This window comes from Hyaena hyaena, unplaced genomic scaffold (genome assembly GCF_003009895.1).
Source record: "Hyaena hyaena isolate Hyena2069 unplaced genomic scaffold, ASM300989v1 scaffold_1243, whole genome shotgun sequence".
Classification (NCBI taxonomy): Eukaryota; Metazoa; Chordata; class Mammalia; order Carnivora; family Hyaenidae; genus Hyaena; species Hyaena hyaena.
This window is the reverse complement of record NW_024081881.1, coordinates 405,645-424,867: the sequence shown is the minus strand read 5'-3', so window position 1 is coordinate 424,867 and position 19,223 is coordinate 405,645. Positions and strand designations below refer to the sequence as shown.

General features: G+C 43.4%; 1 protein-coding gene across 1 annotated transcript in view; it reads right to left on the bottom strand.

Annotated features, from left to right (window-relative positions):
* The window catches only part of LOC120224782 (extracellular matrix protein FRAS1), a 415,754-nt gene that overhangs the window by 45,904 nt on the left and 350,627 nt on the right, over positions 1-19,223 (bottom strand). Inside the window, exons 44-51 of the mRNA XM_039223043.1 lie at positions 17,991-18,254; positions 15,702-15,890; positions 14,173-14,292; positions 13,743-13,922; positions 5,166-5,290; positions 4,745-4,885; positions 2,602-2,829; positions 438-551 (exon numbers count right to left, since the gene is read on the bottom strand). Of these exons, the coding sequence (XP_039078974.1) occupies positions 438-551; positions 2,602-2,829; positions 4,745-4,885; positions 5,166-5,290; positions 13,743-13,922; positions 14,173-14,292; positions 15,702-15,890; positions 17,991-18,254 (1,361 nt within the window). The remainder of the gene's footprint in view (positions 1-437; positions 552-2,601; positions 2,830-4,744; positions 4,886-5,165; positions 5,291-13,742; positions 13,923-14,172; positions 14,293-15,701; positions 15,891-17,990; positions 18,255-19,223) is intronic.

Below are 19,223 nucleotides of genomic sequence, written 5' to 3'. Positions count from 1 at the left end.
AGTTCCTTGCCTTCTACTTCTCTATTTTCCTCTTCCTATGGGCTGGAATATCAATGAATGGCTGAAGAGTTTTGGTTCTGTTGTTAAGAGCAACAACCCAGTGATGCCAGAGTAAGAAGACAGAAGGAATCAGCATCTCTGATCGGTCCTGTAGAGCCCTAGACTGACCACTTACTTCCACTCTATATGTGAGAGAAAAAAACAAAGCAAAACTTCTATCTTGTTTGAGCTTCTGTATTTTGGGGAGTCAGTTCTGTAAGAACATCTTAAGCTATATACACTCCTAACAAAACTCATAGAGCTTGTGAATCTTAGAAAAATCAGCTCCCTTAGAGAGGGATAAATGTGAGCAGAACTGACTTCTATCCCCAAGTTGCCCTGAGTAAGGACATAGCCCAAGCTGGTTTGTGCGAATGCGGCCGATGGAAGGGCCTTACCTTGCCATCCATGTACTCCAGCCACTGGAGCCCCAGGTTGGTAACAATTCTAGGGGTGCCATCATCTACTGGGAGGATGTCTACTTGGAATTGCTGAGGTGCTGCTGTCATAACCTGTGGGGGAAGCCAAAAGAGAAAAGGCACCATTCGCAGATATCTGGAATACGGCAGATCCAGGACCTACAATGCTGCAACCCTGAAATCTGATGGCACTTCAGCACGGTGACCAAGCCATTTTCCTATTGCTTACCCGCCTTGGCATGAGGTGCAGAGAAGAAAGCCGACTGATAAAGTGGAAACAACATGACAAGAAAAGCGAGGAAAGTGGTGCTTTTCTGCAAATTCACCTGCTATGGAAGTTGACTTTCTCACATCCATGCATCCCTTAACTGGGTTCAGTATTGCCCTATTTTCCTTTCTATAACTCTTGTTAGCATTTTCATGAGCGGTGGACTAAACTCATCATTAACATGTTAATGCCAAAGTCCCCAGGTGCGATTCTGCCAGATGTGAAAAGACATTTCATGGAAGATATTGTCTTCTTTTCTTTCCTTTTTTTTGAGGGAGAACCATCCATATGGGGGAAGGGGTCTGAGAAAATCAAGAATAAAAGCATTTGTGGGAATAGTGAAAAGAAACTGGTCTACCATTTCACTCTCATGCAGATACACATACACACACACACTGCACATACATGGTGAGTCTGCTCCCTGAACCTCACTGTTCCTGAGAAAATAAGGCACAACAGCACACAGGGCTTGCTGGCTTTTCAATCTTCTGCAACCGTCCTAAATAATTTCCACTTCAAAAATAATTCAGTCTCTCTGGAGACTACTATGACCTTTTGTGTTTATCAGAGAGGTAGCCTCTTGCTGATTCATCCTGAAATCTTTTTTCTCTTCTGAAAGTCAAATTAAGTTGGGGAGCAGCTACGGTTTAGAAGAGAGAGAATAGAAGTGATGATCAGCCAGGCGGTGATGCAGTGCAGACACTGAAATGGCAGGAAATCCCAAGAGCCATCTCACCGGCACCTGGGTCAACTGAGAATGATCTTCCCACAGGCTGTCTCTAAAGGATGCAGAGATGGGGAGGGGGGAATCCTTCTTCCAGGAAAAGAGTCAGTCCCACGCATCATCAGAGTAGGGAAGGACTCCACAGGACTGAGAGGTTGACCCTTTTGTTATCCTGAAACACAGCAGGGGTGTGATCATGTTGCTCACTAAAACTGCTTCTGCTGAGTCAGGCACAGATGCCTGAGACGCAGGCGTGTCCTTGGGCCCACCTTCTACCAGAGTTGCAATTATTCCCAGGGGTTATGATACTGCCGGAGACCTGGCTGAGGAATAAAGGAGTAAGAAGTGCAGGGAAGATAGTGGAGAGGGCATCTTAAAGTTTCTTGCGGACACCTGAATGTTAGAATGGAGCAATTCTCTTAGGGGAGTAACGCTTGACAACTGTACGAACTCAAGAGAAAAACACTGTTAATCTGTTTCACGAGCTGCTCCTAAAATGATGACAATGATGATAATACTATAGCTACAATTTATTGAAGTTTCCTATGTTTTCTGTGTAAGGCACCAGGTTAAGTGCTTTACGTATATCACAAGGGCAGCTATCATCCCCATTTTACAGACAGGGCAATTGAGGCTTAGGAAGGATAACTGACTTACAAAGAGATTTCAGCTAGTAAGTGAGAGCTAGAATTTAAATCAGGGTCTTTTAGATGGAAAAGCCACACTCTTCACCAGGTTATTCTTCAGGAGATTGAGAAACCCTGGCTGGCTGAGGGGACACTGAAAAGAGAAAGATAATCTAGAATCGTCTGAGATTATTGAAAAGCCAGATGAAAGGAGCCAACAGGTGGAAAAAACAAATAATGACAGTCATAATAACAATAACTATCGCCCCTTATTGTGCATGCTATTTGCCAACAATGTTACCCACTTTCTGTAGATTACCTCCTTTGATACTTAGACTAACTGAAATCATACCCATTTCACAGGTAAAAAGCTGAAACATAGAGAAGTTAAGTGATTTGCCCAAGGCCATTTAGTGACACTAATAAGAACATTGCTATTCTTGGCCTAAAAATGCCATGTTCTGCCTTTGGACAACCTCTGGCACACTTTGCTGTGTCTCCCTCTCCACTGTCTTTGCCCCTCACCTCTTTTCCTCCTTCCTCAATGATAAAGAAGGGTTTTGAGCCATCAGCCACGGTGAAGGTGAAGTGGTCTCTGAGAGAGTTGCTGCCATCATGGCTGTAGCTGACCTGGTTCTGGTAGATGTCTTCCATGGTGAAGGTGGAAGTGTGCCAGAAGTGCTGCCCGTTGGTGGTCCGCTCGATGGTGCCGTGGCGTGGGGGCTGCACAATGGTGAATGTGACAGACTCGGCCTGTCGAGGGGGTAGAAAGCAAGGGGAGAAACCAGATTTGTGAATGACAGCCAGCAGGTGGTCAAGGATACCCACGCCGAAAGATGTTTATAAAATAAGGATCGCATTTGCTTTAGAGATACCAAAAATTAAACTAAGGAGAGAAACTGTATTGGTTACTACAATTGAACTTATGTTCTGATGCCTTCTGGTGTCAGAGGAAGACACTTAAATCTGTCTTTTAAGGGTCAAAGGGGAAATCTGAATTAAAAAAAATTTTTTTTAATGTTTATTCATTTTTGCGAGGTGGGGAGGGGCAGAGAGAGAGGGAGACACAGAATCTGAAGCAGCTCCAGGCAGTCAAAGGGGAAAACATTAATCAAAAAAAACCCTTTTTTAATGTTTATTCATTTTTGAGAAAGAGAGAGTGAGGGTCGAGGAAAAGGTAGAGAGAGAGGAAGACACAGAATCTGAAGCAGCTTCAGGCTATGAGCTATCAGCACAGAGCCCTGTGCGGGGCTTGAACCCACAGACTGTGAAATCATGACCTGGCCGCTTAACCAACTGAGCCACCCAGGCGTCTCAAAAACCTGAATTTTTAACTTATGCAAGGATCATAGGAACTAGACTTTTACAACCATTCATTTTCTTCCTAACCTTTTCCCCACTTTCCTAAAGCTCTTATGTACAATATGCAATAGAACAGAAGCTAATTTCCTCTTTCTAGTTGCAGCTTCTAGGGTGACACATAGAAGAAAAAATAAAGATGTAAAAAACTCTGTTCAAGATTTTCCAATGATCTTCCACCAACTTAGAAAAAAATGGAAAGGCCTGACCTGGCCAACAAGGCCCTCTGTGGCCTAGTGCTGGGCTTCCTTCTGGCCCATTCCTCTTTTCTCCTGCTCACTCACTGGGCTCCGTCTTCTTGGCTTCTTCATTGTAACTCAAAAGTTTCCAAGCATACTTGACAGCAGGCCCTTTGCACTTCTGGTTCTTTTGCCCAGAGAATGACTCTTTAAGACACTGCATACCTTGCTCTTCCACTTCGTGATTCTCTGCTCAAATATCATCTCCTCAGAGAAGATGTCCCTGACCACTCTGTCTAAAATAACACACCCTTCAATCTCTATCTCCTTTGTATTGCTTTATTTTTATTCAGAGCTCTTATCATATCTGACATGATATTTATATGATCTTTCTTTCTCGTCTGTTCCTTTAACCTAAGGCTGAAAACTCCCTAAGGTTGGAACTTTGTTTTGTTTACAGCCCTGTCTTTAGCATCTAGAGCAGAGCACTTAATTAGGTTATCGATATTTTTGAGAATAAATAAATGAATGAGTACTGGCATGGGGAAAGGTAGACACAGAACTAATGAACAAATGCTATGGTACTCTTTTATGGGAGCGCTAAATCATGTCAGACTGTTAGATGCTTTAATCTGAAAGCATCATGAGAATTAGAATTTGGTCTCTATGTGCTCTGTTTTACTGAATAAAGCCTAGTTCTGTAAGGGTTCTCCAATTGTAATAATCAGGTGTCATTCAGAGAAGTCTGAATGAAGCAGGTAAAATGATAGGAAAATAAATAGGTGTTCAAAACCCTTGCTGAGTCTAATAAGAAACATTAAAAAAGCAGGTAAAATGCTATCTAATTTTCTATGAATCATGATTAAAAATATCAGCATATTAAGGGATTATTACATGTAATCAGGGTAAAGAGTGAATGTATTTAGGTTCTGAGAAAGGGTTTAAAACCAATTTGATCTCAAATATATTAGTTTCTCTTTTCCAGACTCTTTTCCACAGTGTCTTCTGGTTTTTAACCCTTCAAGGACACCTGCACGAACCTCACCCCCTGCCCTACTCTCAGGACGTACAGTCACAAAGCAACAGATCAGCCTCTCATTCAACCAGAGAACCCAGCGGAGTGCTCTTACCTCTGTGTCAGCATCCACCGCCTTGAGCTCAAACTCTGTGATGGTCTTCCTCACACCCTCCTGTACCCGCATCCCCGAGTTGTGTACAATAGGCAGTGAATCATCCACAGGGCGTATGGTGATATGGAAGGTCTGCATCACCTAGATGGTAGAAAGTGCAGGAGGGACACCTGTCCTCAGCACACACCCATGGAGAAGGTAGGTGCTCTCTACTTTTCCTTTCACTCATTCCCAGCGTGACTGACTGACCAGGAATCCAGATCAATTTCCCTTTGGTGAGAGCCCCAGGGTCTGTCAGAGGCTACCACTATCCTTGGGTGAGAGCAGGGGAAGGTGAAGCTTGCATAGTTGCTTTGCATCAAAGAAGACTGTGCTGCTGAATCAGTACCCATTCACTGAGGGAATAGAATGCATTGCCTACCTCACTGACTCCATCTGAGAGTGTGAAGCTGAAGGCATCTGAATGTTTCTCGGTCTTACTGGAGTGGATATACTGAATGCTTCGTGAAGTCAGGTCAGCTTGAGTAAAGGAACTAATCTGGATACCTAGCAAAAGGGGAAGAGAGAACCAGAGAAAGGATGTCAAAATGCTAGCCATACTTCTAATGCTAGAGAAATGCAAAACTCTCACCACGGAGTCCTTTGTATTTCTCTCATAGCAGTTATACGCTTCTCTCTGAAACCTTGTGTTAGAGTTGTTCGTATATATACATATTTTTTTCTACAACAGCATATGTTCTGTGGGAGCACATGTTAACTTAATTTATCTAGCTTCTAGTATGTGCCAAGCCAACAGCAGGTGCTCAATAAATGTTCCTCTCCTTTCTCTAGGGGTTTATGTATGCAGGTCAAATATGTGAAAGGTATAGCCATTGCCTTGGGCCCCAAACTCCTCTCTCTTAAGTTTTATATCCCCCTATAGCCTCATAGTCCTCTCTGAAAACCTGCCCTAATTTTTAATATTGTATGATGATTTAGTTTTTGAACACTAGAGTCATAGGGCTTGGCTATACATAATGGCCTTTTTTCTGTGATTAGTGAGCCTGGCATCCAAGATTTCATTGGATATTCTTCAAGGTCCTTTCAACATTCTGGTCTACGATTCTGGCTTCTCACATACCACTGTAGCCAGGCTGGCAGTTACAAAACTTACTGTATGACTCTGGGGTTTGAGCAATCATTCTATCTCAACTCTAAAATGACCTAAAAAGCCAGTATCCTTTAAAAACATGATGTAGAAAAAACATGTTACATTTTTTTTAACAGTCATTTTCAAAGTCAAACAACACAAACAAAACAAAACAAAAAAACCTAAAGTCATTTTAGATAATGCCCACATATCCCTCAAATGAATAACATCTTATGTTTTTAAATGTCCAACATTTATCAAAACAGACCGGAATTCTTGCTCCTATCATAGGGCTTCTGTGGCTCATCTTCAGTGCCAGCCAAGACTGAAACAAAACCACATCGAATGTGATTTTCGTCCCTCAGCACAAATTCCCTCTTTCTGTTTCTGGGTGCTGGGGTATTAATCCATTGAATCTAGTCCTTTGGTTTGGTCCTGAAATTCATTTTCTGCTTCCTGGGATTTATTATTTGTCATTGTTAATGCAGGGAAAAACAGTTTGGCCTTTCAGCAAAAAAACCCAAAGAGATTCTACTTTGACTGTTTTACATGTAACTATGGCATCAATATCACTGCTTTATCTTTTTTAAAAAAACCAACCCACATGCTTTACACATTTGCAACTCTCTTTATCATCTGAAATTTGTTACCCCTAGCTACAACAGTCTCCTGGATACTGGGGCATTATTTTTTTGATGAGGAATTTTATATTTCTGTGCTTGCTACATCAGCTCTTGACAGGCAAAAAATGTAGCCCCCTGTCTTATCGCTTTGTCTTGTGGCTCTGGACAGAAATCCACACCATTCTTTAAAAATTTAATAACTTCAGACTGGCTGCACTGAGAAATTTAAATCTTTTTTCCCTGCTGTGTATCCATCCTCACAGCTCATAGGGAAATTCTTATATGGATTCTCACAATCAACTGGTCACCTAATTCACTGTTCCCTTTATATGAGTCTTTTATAGTCTAAGATTGATTAAGAAAGGTGATAGATTTTTTTTCCTTTTTGGAAAGAAAGATTTGGAATTGATCTTTTTTTTTTTTTTTAACATTTCTTACTGAGAGGAAATTGACATATAATAAATTGCACATATTTAAAGTGTACAATTTCATAACCTTGGGCACATCCATGAAACTATCATCTCAATCAAAATAGTGAACATTTCCATTTCCCAAAAGTTTCTCAACTGACATTCTATAATCCCTCCATTTCCCTTTCCCATCCCTTACCCTATTCCAAAGAAACAAATCAATTGTTTTCTGTAACTGTAGATTAGTTGGATCTTCTCTAATTTTTCCATAATTAGAATCATAAGGTGCATACTATTTTATGCTTTCTTTCATTTAGCAGAATTGTTTTGAGTTTCTTCCATATTGCAGCATGTACTCATAGTTTATTTCTTTTTAATGTGATTATATTACAGTTTGTTTCTCCATTCACCCGCTGGTGGTCATTTAGGTTATTTCCAGTTTTGTGCTATTGCAAATAAAGCTGTTATGATCATTTGTGCACAAGTCTTGGTAGGGGCTTAAGTTTTTATTCCTCTTGGGTAAATCTCTAAGAGTGGAATGGTGGGAATGCATGTTAGGCCCATGCTTAACTTTTTAGGAGACTGCCAAACTAAGTGGTATATTTTATATTTCCACTAGCCGTAGCTGACAGCTCTAGGCTCCTTTCCCAAGTCAATCTAGCAAACATTGAGTACCTACCCCATGTGCAGAACTCTGTTTCAGGCTTGTTTATATATACTGAGTTGTATCTTGTAACAATTCTAGGAGGTCAAGGTTGGCATATTACCTCCATTTTTCTAGATTATGATATGAATAAAATTAGAAAAGCAGTGTGACCTATCCAAGGTCACACAGCTAACAAGAGGGCAGTGTTGGGGCTGGAGCTCAAGGTTGTCTAACTTTAAAGTTTATGCTTGCAAGGAGTACTTTTTGTACAACTCATCTAACCTTTTCAGTATAGGTGAAAATCTTGGATTTTACCATTATCCTTTAATTTTTTTTTCAATATAAAAGTAATGAAAGTCTATTAGAGCGAATGTGAAAAACACAGAAAAGTAGTGAAAAATCACAAAAGCCATTCATGAATCTACCTCTGCAATATCACCATTGTAATATTTTAATTGATTCATTTCTTCTAGAATACTTTCTTGGCTATAACATTTGTCTTGTCTGATATCCCTAACTTGGTGGCAGAGGGTAATGAGATGCATCTAGAATGTAAGCTTTAAGAGGACAAGGATTTTTATTGTTTCTTCACTATTCTGCACCGAGAATAGTGCCTGGCACAGAACAGGTACTCAATACATGGCTGGTGAATGAATTCAGTTCATCCACTCTAATTGCTATCTAAGAGGTCTTACTGAGCACAGATGTTCAATCTCTATACACGTAAGAAAAAATTCCAGCCTTTGTTAATTGAGTATTGGAAGACTTACTACTCCCCATCAAAATGGTGTTTCTAATACCATATTGTCCCTACTGGCTGTCACAGCAGGTAGTTACTGTTTGAAATATCTTGAAGGCATTTAATCCCATCGAAGGTGTTTTCAGTTACCAACCCTCTGGCTAAACTATGTATCTGGCAGTATTACAGAGACCCACATTAACCCTGTCAGTTTTTCCAATTCCCCCGGAGGCCCAGTACGTTAGAGAAAGTTCAGTCCAGGTCAGAAAGGCAGCGTGGGAATAAAGCATCTTTGAAGAAATTGCCTTCCTTTGCCTCTACCTTCCTGCTTTCTGCAGAGCTGTGGCTAGCTCTGTGACACTGCCTGTGTCCCACCTCAGACTCAGGCTTTGGGGGACTCTCAGCTTCTTTGCTTCAGATTTTCTTCAGAGCCTCCTGTCATGGAATGGATTGTGTCCCCTCCCTCACTGCCCGCCTCCCCCCCACACCCCAAATTTATATGCTGATGTCCTAACCCTCAGTACCTCACATGTGACCTTATTTGGAAATAGGACCATTGCAGAGTAAAGTTAAGATGCGGTCATTAGAGTGGCCCTAATCCAATCTGATTAATGTGCTTATAAAAAGAGACAGTTTGTCACAGATATACCCACACAGGGAGCATGCCCTGGGTGCAGAAAGATGGCCATCTCTATAAGCTGAGGAGAGGCCTGGGCCAGATTCTTCCTCACAGCCCTCGGGAGAATCAACCCTGTTGATAGCATGATCTTGGACCTCCAGCCCCAGATCTTTGAGACTCAGTTAAGTTGCCCGGTCTGTGGTAATTTGCAACGGCGGTCTTCAGCACACTAACATAGGTCTGCTCTGGGGGACAACAGAAACTAAAGCCATGGGTTCATCCTATTTTGGTTGGTGTCACAATACTGACAGAGGCTGAGACAAAGAGGACACTGCTGAAAACCTTCGCTGAAGTGCCATCTCTGGGACGTCTTTCCTGACTCACTTCCACACCTCTCGCAGGTGGAACTCTTTGTGCATTGGCTCTCACTGTTGTGTCATGTTGCTGTCACAGCTACAGAAACACATTTGCACGTGTTTGTTTATGAGTCTCCCACCTCCAAAACAAATTTCCTCCTGCAGCAGCTACTCAGTCAGTGTTTGGTGAAAGTGAGAAACCAGTGTTCTGGAGACTGCTATACTCCTCCCTGACTTGAAAAATACAAGTCCTCACTGTTAGCCTAGTAATTGGATGCCCAGTTCGGGTCTACATTTCCCAGCCATCCCACAGCTTTGTCTGACTACACTCAGGCCACTGGGTTGTGATCAAAATTGATGTGCGCTCTTCTGGTAATACTCCTAAAATAGAAATGGATGCGTGGTCCCCTGGCCTTTGCCCCTTATTGCTGGCTGGGTAATGGCAACAATTACAGTGGTCCCCTCGGACCAGAGATGGAAGCCTCATACTGAGGATCGCAGAGCCACCTTAGGCCATCTGGGCCACCTGCCTCTGGATATTTCTGTGAGAGAAAATGAATTTCTTGTTGAAGGCACTATGATTTGGGGTCTCTTTGTTCCAGAGACTTATATCTTAATAACTCCTTACTCTGGTTTCACAATAAAAAGAGGGTCTTTAGGGTCCCCGACATGAGGGGATGGCCCCTCAACCTTCCAAAAGGCACACATGGGCAGGCTCATGGCTGTCTTCTGCACAGTCTGTACCGGCATGTGGCTCCCTAGATCGCAGGGGACAAAAGTAGGATCTCCACACCTGTCCTGTCTATACAAAAAGAACAATCAATTACAATTCATTGACCAAGACAGACAGTATGAGAATAAGTCCACTTCATAGTTAACCAGCGAAAGCATATCTGCAGGCACTGGAGGAAATTGATAATTCCAAGAGGCATCAGTTCCAAAATAGCTCAGTGCCTGCACTACAAGGCACTGGCCTAGGAACATGCTTTGTTCTTCTGGAAAAGCACAGGCCAGCCCACCTCAACTCCTGGTAGACCCACCCTCACCCACTGAGGCAAAGAGGCAAGGTGTAGGGGCTTTTCTAGAAGCTGAGCCAGCTGCCTTAAGAGAGGAATATAAGATATCAACATGCATTTCCTCTGAAGGGACACCTTTGACATCTAAAGTACCAAATTCATAAAAATATTCTCACGGCAGACAGGGAATGTGAGAATTCTGTCCAAATGCTACTGAAATGACTCAGAATGGGGTTGGAGGTGCAGGAGGTGCAGGGAAACCCTGTTCCATTAGCAATGGGGAGGAGGCCCCCAAGAGTAAAGGGGAGGGGGCTGGAGCCTCGTACCTAGTCCACCAGGAGTTTCTAGAAACAGGTGGGTGGAGAAAAACTGGTGGGGGCATGAGTCAAGTGAGTTAGGAAGCCAAGTCTGGTGGAAAAGGGCAGGTGAAAAGTATCCTGCGAAAGGGAGCCCTCCTTCCTTTTTTGGAAGGTACTTTCCCAAGATAAGGGAGAAGTGTGATCACCAGACGTCTCCTCCTAAGCAGCGTTGGCTTTGTCTTGGCAACCAGAATTTAATCCCAGGGATGGTTGAGACTGTAAAAACAGAAGAGGAGTCATTGAAGCAGCCTCACATTGAACTCTTAAGGCAGCCCAGGGTCAGAGAAGAGCAGGGGCTGGGATTTACCATCAGGAAGGCAACCGACAGTGCCTTGCATGAGGCTCAGTGCTTTTAAATCTCTGTATGGTGTGGATGCAGCTGCCTAACACAACAGCCAAGAGTCTGCCCTTTCATCTTTGGAGAGATAAAATCAGCAACCTGACAGAATTCTGGCAGAAGCAATTAGCTCATGAATTAGTTATCAAATATCTCCTGCAGCCAAGGTCTTAGGAGTGCTGATGTGCATTCTTCCTGCAGGAACATTGGGACAAAAGGGTAGGCCATTTGCTTCCATTTGCATTAGGGATTTTTTTTTCTTTCCTTTTTTTTTTTAAATTTTTTAAAAACGTTTTATTTATTTCTGAGAGAGAGAGAGAGACACAGCGTGAGCAGGGGAGGGTCAGAGAGAGAGGGAGACACAGAATATGAAACAGGCTCCAGACTCTGAGCTGGCAGTCAGCACAGAGCCTGACGTGGGGCTCAAACCCGTAAACCGTGAGATCATGACCGGAGCTGAAGTCAGACACTTAACCAACTGAGCCACCCAGGAGCCCCCACATTAGGGATTTTCACCATTCTCCCCATCTTCCCCTATACCTTCCTACTGAACACTCCACACTTCCCCCTCCACCATAACCATCACATGGTGTGCCTCTCCTCCCATCCTCTGCCAGACTACCCTCCACCTCTCCCCACAGATCTCCCTCTCATTCACTGTCTCATTCACCCTGCCCCAGCCACACTGGTCTTGCTGCCTTTGGAACTAGATGTGCCAGGCTTATCCCAACTCAAGATGTTTATACTCACTGATCCGTCTGTCTGGAAAGCCCTTTCCTTACAGCATCAGCATGGCTGGCTCCCTCACTCTCCTCAGACCTCTTGTCAAATGTCATATTAGGGAGTACTTCCCTTACCCCCTTCCTCCCTGCACCCTGGAACACTCTTATTTCTCCCCCTAATACTCATAGCCATTGATACAGGATACATTTGTTGCTTGTTTGCTTATGCTCTGACTCCCTGTATTAGAGAGTGAGTAGAACCATGGTAAGTAGGTCCCCTGTTTTGTCATTCCTCTGGTCAAATGAATGAAGGCTCTGTAAATTAAAATCCAAAGGAAACCAGTGAAGCCCTAAATCTCCTGCAATCTATCCCTGCCTCTATGATGTATGGAAAAAGACAACTCTGCCTTTAAATTGTTCAGCAAGCATCTTCAGTACCTCACATCCATTCAGCCAATTTTTATAGATTCCCATCCCAAAATTCCACCCTCCCTCCTTCTCTCCTTCCCTCCTTTTCTTCCTCCAACCATTGTCTATTGAATACTTACTGGGTGCCAGATACCATCATTACATCATTCTCACCTTTCTATTCCCACCACTGCCCCTCTGGGTGAAGCCTCACTACCTCCTATTAGGCCCAAATGTGAAACTTCCAACCCACTGTCACTGCCTCCTTTTTCTTTCTTTCATTCATCAGACACTAGACGAATTTCACTTTCCTGCTCAGAATTCTGTAGTGACTCTCCATCGTCTATTAAATTTAATAGGGATTCCTTATCCCCAGCTCTGAAGACCCTCCATAAAATCTCACTCTGCCCGTGAGCCGCATCTACTCCTGTTTTCAGAATATATGCTTTAGCTAAACTGGCCCCACTCATCATTTTTTTGAGTGTGCCCACATGCCGTTCCCATCTCTGAAAATAACACAATTTCTGTTTGCCCAAACTCTACCTTCTAAGGGCTCTTTAAATGCCACCTCTGTGCACCTTCCTACCCAATGTAGCCTCTCCCATTTTTTTAAAATTTTATTCATTTTCAAGAGAAAGAAGATGAACAGGGGAGAGGCAAAGAGAGAGGTAAAGAAAGAGAATCCCAAGCAGGCTCCGCACTGTCATTGCAGAGCTTGATGCGATGCTTGAACCCATGAACCATGAGAGCATGACCTGAGTCTAAATCAAGAGTCAGATGCTTAAGTGACTAAGCCACCCAGGTGCCCTAAGCCTCTCTCATTTTTGAATTCCTATGACACCAGGTTTATACAACTCTTAAAATACCTGCCATATTCTTCTCTTATATATGGTTATTTGCAGAGGTCCCTTATGTCATCCAATAGAGCACAGCAGAGGGTGAAGATGGGATTTCCCTTACCCTTTTTTTAAAGGATGAGGATGCAATTTCCTGTATCTTGTTTTTTCCTCCTCAACAGCAGCTAAACTATAATCTTGCTCAATATGCATGCTCAGTTGCTATTTCCTGAATTATCTTAAATTTTTTTAAAATGTTTATTTATTTTTGAGTGAGAGAGAGAGATACACAGCATGAGCAGGTGAGGGGCAAGAGAGAGAGAGAGAGGGAAACACAGAATCCAAAGCAGGTTCCAGGCCCTGAGCTGTCAGCACAGAGCCCGACACAGGGCTCAAATTCATGAACCACGAGATCATGACCTGAGCCAGAGTCAGACAATTAACTGACTGAGGCACCCAGGCGCCCCTTTCCTGAATTACATTTGTAAGCACAGTGCATCATACTGTGCCAGGTGCTCAGACATTAGAACAGGATGCAGTGTTTGCCCTCAAGGAATTGACAACCCAGTTATGGAGACAAGATTGCTTACGTAAAATTGCAATTGTTTATTCAGCTTTCAGCAAAAAACGGAGTATCTACTGGGTGCCAAATGTAATGCAAGGCAGTATATCGTGGTCAAAATTAGTAATGCAGACAGTAACTACTAACAAAGGCAGATTCTAGGTGTGTGTGGCTTATCCCCAATGCTTACTAAATCCCAACTTTTGGTTTGATGAAGCCACAGGCAATAGGCTTACCAGGCGATTCTGCATGCTCCAGGTGGCCTAGCTCAGGCTGTCTAGTGATTCTATAGATCAGTTCCTCAGGCTTACTCTCCTGGTCCATGGCAGAGAGCTGCAGAGTGGTGATCTTCTTCACTGAGTTCTCGTCCAAGCTCAGCCCTTTGTTGGCAGTGATGATTGGTGGGGAATTGTCTTCTGAAAATATAAGAAATAGTGATTTGAAAGGGGATCCTTTTGGCTTTCATTCTTCGGTCTGGGCCTGGGGCCCAGGAGTAAAATCAGCGAGTGCACCAAGGATCCGGAGCCTCACACAGCAGAGGGGACAGTATTCCAGATTCCCATGGGGGCCGGGTAAAGGAAAGGCTCCAGCCTCAAGGCAAGCACAGTGCAGACCATATAACCCCAGAGCTGGTGGAATGTTGTTAGAAACCCAATGCCCCCTTACCTAAAACACTGATGGAAAATGACTGGCCCATCAATGTGTTGCCTTCTCCATCGACCACATCAAATTTAAAAGCAAAGCTCCCACCAGATTCTCCTTTCCCATGACTGTATTCTACTTGGCCTGTAAAAAAGGACAAGAAAATAAAGATTCATCATTAGTGCTTTCTGCCCTTATTTCTGAAGTGTGAGGTGGGAATCTGATTGGTATTCACACCAGTGAATCAATTAACACCTTCCTCGCTTTGATATTGCTTTAGACATTTTAATCTAAAGTTTTCAATTCCTCCCTTTCCCCTCCCACTATTGACTTCCTCGTAATAAAAAACACTCTCATAATAAAATCATCCCAAGTAGCACTGCTTTATGGGTGAGGCTCAGCTTTTGTGAAAGACTCTAAGGAAGACTCATGAATAACCAGCTCAACAAAACTGCCCACATGGAAAATGTGCAGCAACAGCACCCACATCACTGGTTATAGGCTCATGTCATAGGGCAAGGGACATGGAGCTGCAGCCCATGTTCTCCTAGAGCTCGTCATTCCTATTTCCCAGTGCAGCTTTAAGTCATTTTTGAAACAACACTGGCTATAACCAACCAAAAAACTAACAAACTCTACATCAAAGTCAAAAGGTGTGAAAGGGAGAAGTGCAACATGTTACATTTTTGGTCAGCCACAGCCTCACTTCTAAGTACCTAGCATTGTATTTACAGCCAAACATCTGGGGAGAGGTGCCTGGCCTCATTTTTAAAAAAGAGACACTGAGGCAAGGGTTGATTAAGAAGTTACTATCCCTTTCTCTATTCCACCCCTTTTGGTAAAGTACAGACAGGTCCAGTGAGAATTCAGCTGCTACCCATTTTGAGTGTTAATGCATGGACAAAACCGTTATTTCTGCTCCTGAATGGAACTGCACATCATCATATGACTTTGAATTTGGATTACTTTTTCCCCCCATTATGTAACTTATTTCCTTTTTTTTCTTCTACCCTTGAAAGAAATGTACAGTAACTACGTAGCATTTAACATTTATGCTTTTACATTACATCAGCATTTCCTGGAGGAGGGATGAGCTATGTAATCTCCCCCAGGCAGCTCCGATTTATGCCCCTCCATTTTGCTTAGTTCATTAACTTGTGCTCTTTGGGGAGCTAAAAAGAGATATAAATTGTTCACCTAAGGCAGGCATAATTTTCACCTTAATCCATCCCAATTCACTTCTTTTTCCTTTCTCTCTCTCGCACACATTTTCCAGCATCATAGCAAGTCAAAGTGATTTTTTTCCCTCCATAATTGCCCCAAATTTCATCAATGCCATGTCAAAGCATGAACACATTTTAGCCAAGAAGGATAGTTTTTTTAAAACACAAAAAATTGAGGAGACAAGAAAGAATAAATGAAACTATAACTCAGCTTTTATTCCAAACAAAGAGTGCAGTTTGCTGCCATTAGCTACCAGGCATTGAATTCCCATTTTACTACTGTGGGTGGACCCTGCAGAAGTCTGGACAGGAGGAAGTAAGCTAGCTGACCTTGGCTAATGTCAGCCTGGGTGAAGCTCCGGATGGGGCCTTTAACGGAGATTTGCTCCTGGTTCTCATGCTTTACCATCTGCAGGCGCCCGGCACCAGGATCTTCCTTCATGATGTACATCACCTGACGGTCATCTGAATCAGTATCAGTCACTCTTAAGTGCTGTTCTGTGATGAGTGCTACAGACCCTGGGAGAGAATGGGAGAGAGTACGTCACTGCCCATCATTGCCTTTGAATACTACGTCAAGTGATTTGGGGAGGCTAGAGACTAAAGGATCACACGTTGCCTGGGCTTAACTAAGTACCGGGTGCTTGCTTGCCCTTCTTGGTCTCCAGATGCATACATTTTAATTTCCATAAGTGAAACAGTCCCAACCTCCCAGTTTGTTAATCATCACTCTCCCTACATTCTCTCTACTCCTGTGACCTACCAGTCACCCCTCCCTCTGTGTAGGAAATCCTAGATCTATGATGAAACCTCTTTGGGCCTAACTAGAATCTGAAGCAGGCTCTGCACTGTCAGTATGGAACCCGACGTGGGACTCAAACTCATGAACCATGAGATCATGACACGAGCCTTGAGCCAAAATCAAGAATCCAATGCTTAACTCACTAGCCATCCAGGTGCCCCAACTTATTTATTGTCTTTGGGAACAGCAAATCATAAGAGACAGCTTCACATAAGCTTACAAATATATCTTGTTGCCATCTCAGACCAAAGAGTTAAAATCAGTTCTGACCAGAATTTCAAAACAGGGAGACCTGAGTGCTGGGCCTTGTAAAGCCATGCAGGTATTGGGGGTGGAGGCAAGGCACTTGCCCTTTGCATTCCTGCCCAGCCATTTTCTCATATTAAAAATAGTAAATTCTGGTAAAGCAGATCTTAGTCATTGTTGCTTAATACATCCTGGTGTCTAGCTGGGCCCTGAGTATCCTGTGTGTTCTTGCTAGGTAATGCCAACAGTGCAAGGCCTAGCCATTCTTTCCCCAGGCCATTCTCAGCAAATGGCCCTGAGGGAGGAAGTGGTATCATCCTCTGGGACAGAGATCAGGCTTTCTTACTGTCACTATAACAGGGGGAGATGCCTATGCTCTGTGCTCCTTTTCTGTAATGCGTCCTGTTACATGAGAAAGCATCCATCTGGACCTTCTATGTCACCTCCACCAGACTTGGAGTAGAGAGAGATGATGCAAACTTGCTGATGGTAATGCTGCCTGTTGTGCTGTGAGTAGCAAAGTACTTTGTCTCTGACCCAGAAGCCTCAAGTCTTCTACAGCACTCATGAAACAGTAACTGGCTAACTCACTAGCTTATAAATAGGGTAAGATTAAATCTCACAATAATTGGGATCTTTGGGAATCCCCAAAGTTTCAAATACCATTATGCTATATGTGTTTTCACTACAAAATACATGTGGGGGCACCTGGGTGGCTCAGTTCGTTGAGAGCTCAACTTAGGCTCAGGTCATAATCTCATGGTTCATGAGCTCAAGCCCTACATCGGGCTCTCTGCTGTCATCAGAGAGCCTGCTTCAGATCCTCTGTCCCTGTCTCTCTGCCCCTCCCCCTCCCGCTCTCTCTCAAAATTAAATAAACATTAAATACATATGTGTGTGTGTGTGTGTGAGACACGAAGAGTAGCTAAACAAACAGGATTCCAGTGAGATGCAGATGTTCTGTGGGCCATGTGTCCCATTTTTCAATGCAGCTTATAGGTAGGCAAAATTGTGAATGTGAGACCCTAGGATACCATATCTAATGACTTTCTATTATTTTCATAATTTCTCTTGGCGTATATTGGTTTCCCAATTGCTGCCCATGCCTCCCCACCCACTATTTCTGGCCCTGTTCTAAGAAACCTGGTCCTATCAGTAGCTGGATAAATTAAGGTTTCTGAGGGTCTTGAAAGTACTATAAGCTCTTTCCAATCTTTTCTCAAATTCACAAACATAGGCATCTGGTCCAAAGAACTTAAGAGATTCACATCAGTCAATCACAACTCTTAGTATCCTTAAAAGGACAGCTCTCTCCACCTCCTGTCTCCCGGGGTTCTGAAGGCCTACTTCACTATCTTCCCACAGAACAAACATGCACACTGACAAGGAAGAAATAAGGACAGAGGGACCACAGCCGCTCTCTTCCTTTTTTTTTTTTCCTTACAAATAGTTTATTGTCAAGTTGGTTTCCATATAACACCCAGTGCTCATCCCCACAAGTGCCCCCCTCCATGCCCATCTCCCCCTTCCCCCCCCACATCCACAGCCACTCTCTTCCATTCCTGTGGTACCTGCTGAGAGCTGAAGGCCTCGGTTTACAGCCAAGTGGGGGGCGCTGCTTATGGGCAGCTCTATGTAGATCTCCATCCTCCCTGTGTCCATGTGGAGGCCATCCGTGAGGGAGAACCGGAACTCATCCACTGCCACACCAGGACCACCAGGCATGTATCCGACCAGTCCGTCCAGGACGTCTTGGTAGGTGAAGGAGGAGCCCTGAGCTAAAACCCTCCCATTCGCCAGAGGCTCAGAAATGCTTTCCCTCCAGAGCAGACGACCTGAAGAAGGAAGTAAAGAAAAACAATGAAAAAGTGGTGGAATATATATAGCGACAAAACTTGGCTTCATTTTGTCAACTAGCGTGAGCCTGGGTAAAATGTCCAGCACCTCAGAGGCTCTTGGTGTCCCACACACATAAATGACCATCAACTCAGAATTTTCTATATAAGCACAGGGTGCTGCCCATTGGTCTCATCTACAAATAAAGATGATAAAATCCTACTTTTCCTGTTTAAAAATCTCTGAAAGAGACACAATGGATGTGGTAATATAGTGGCTTAGGCGTCAAATCTCCTTCCATGAATTCAAACTCACTCCATTATCTAAACCTTATTTTCCCCTTCTACAAAGTGAAAATAGCACTTTTCACTTGCTGCCTTCCTTCTAGGGCATCTGGGATGGGAGAAGGGACTGTGTTTTAAATTCCTTTTAAATTCAGAAAGACACAAGACATCTTTGGGTGGAGGCATCTTTTTCTGTCTTCAAGGGTCAAGTGTATCACAATGGGACAGTTAAAGTGTTTCATTAAAGAAAGTGAAAGTGAAGGAAGGGACGATAAAATGCAATGACCAACAGCCTCTTCTGTTAACATTCCATCAACAGCAACAACTTCATCTTTAAAAGACCAAGGGTGGGGCGCCTGGGTGGCTTAGTCGGTTAAGCGTCGTCCGACTTTCGCTTAGGTCATGATCTCGCGGTTCGTGGGTTCGTGCCCCGCGTCGGGCTCTGTGCTGACTGCCAGCTCAGAGCCTGGAGCCTGTTTCAGTCTGTGACTCCCTCTCTCTCTGACCCTCCCCTGCTCACGCTGTCTCTCTCTCTCTCTCCTAGAAATAAATAAAAACCTTAAAAAAAAAATTAAAAAAAAATAAAAGACCAACGGTGCTATGATATACTAGGATACCACGTGGGAGATGAACGTTCCAGAGCTTTAGCTAGTACCAGAGGGATGGCACTTAGAAAACAAGTAG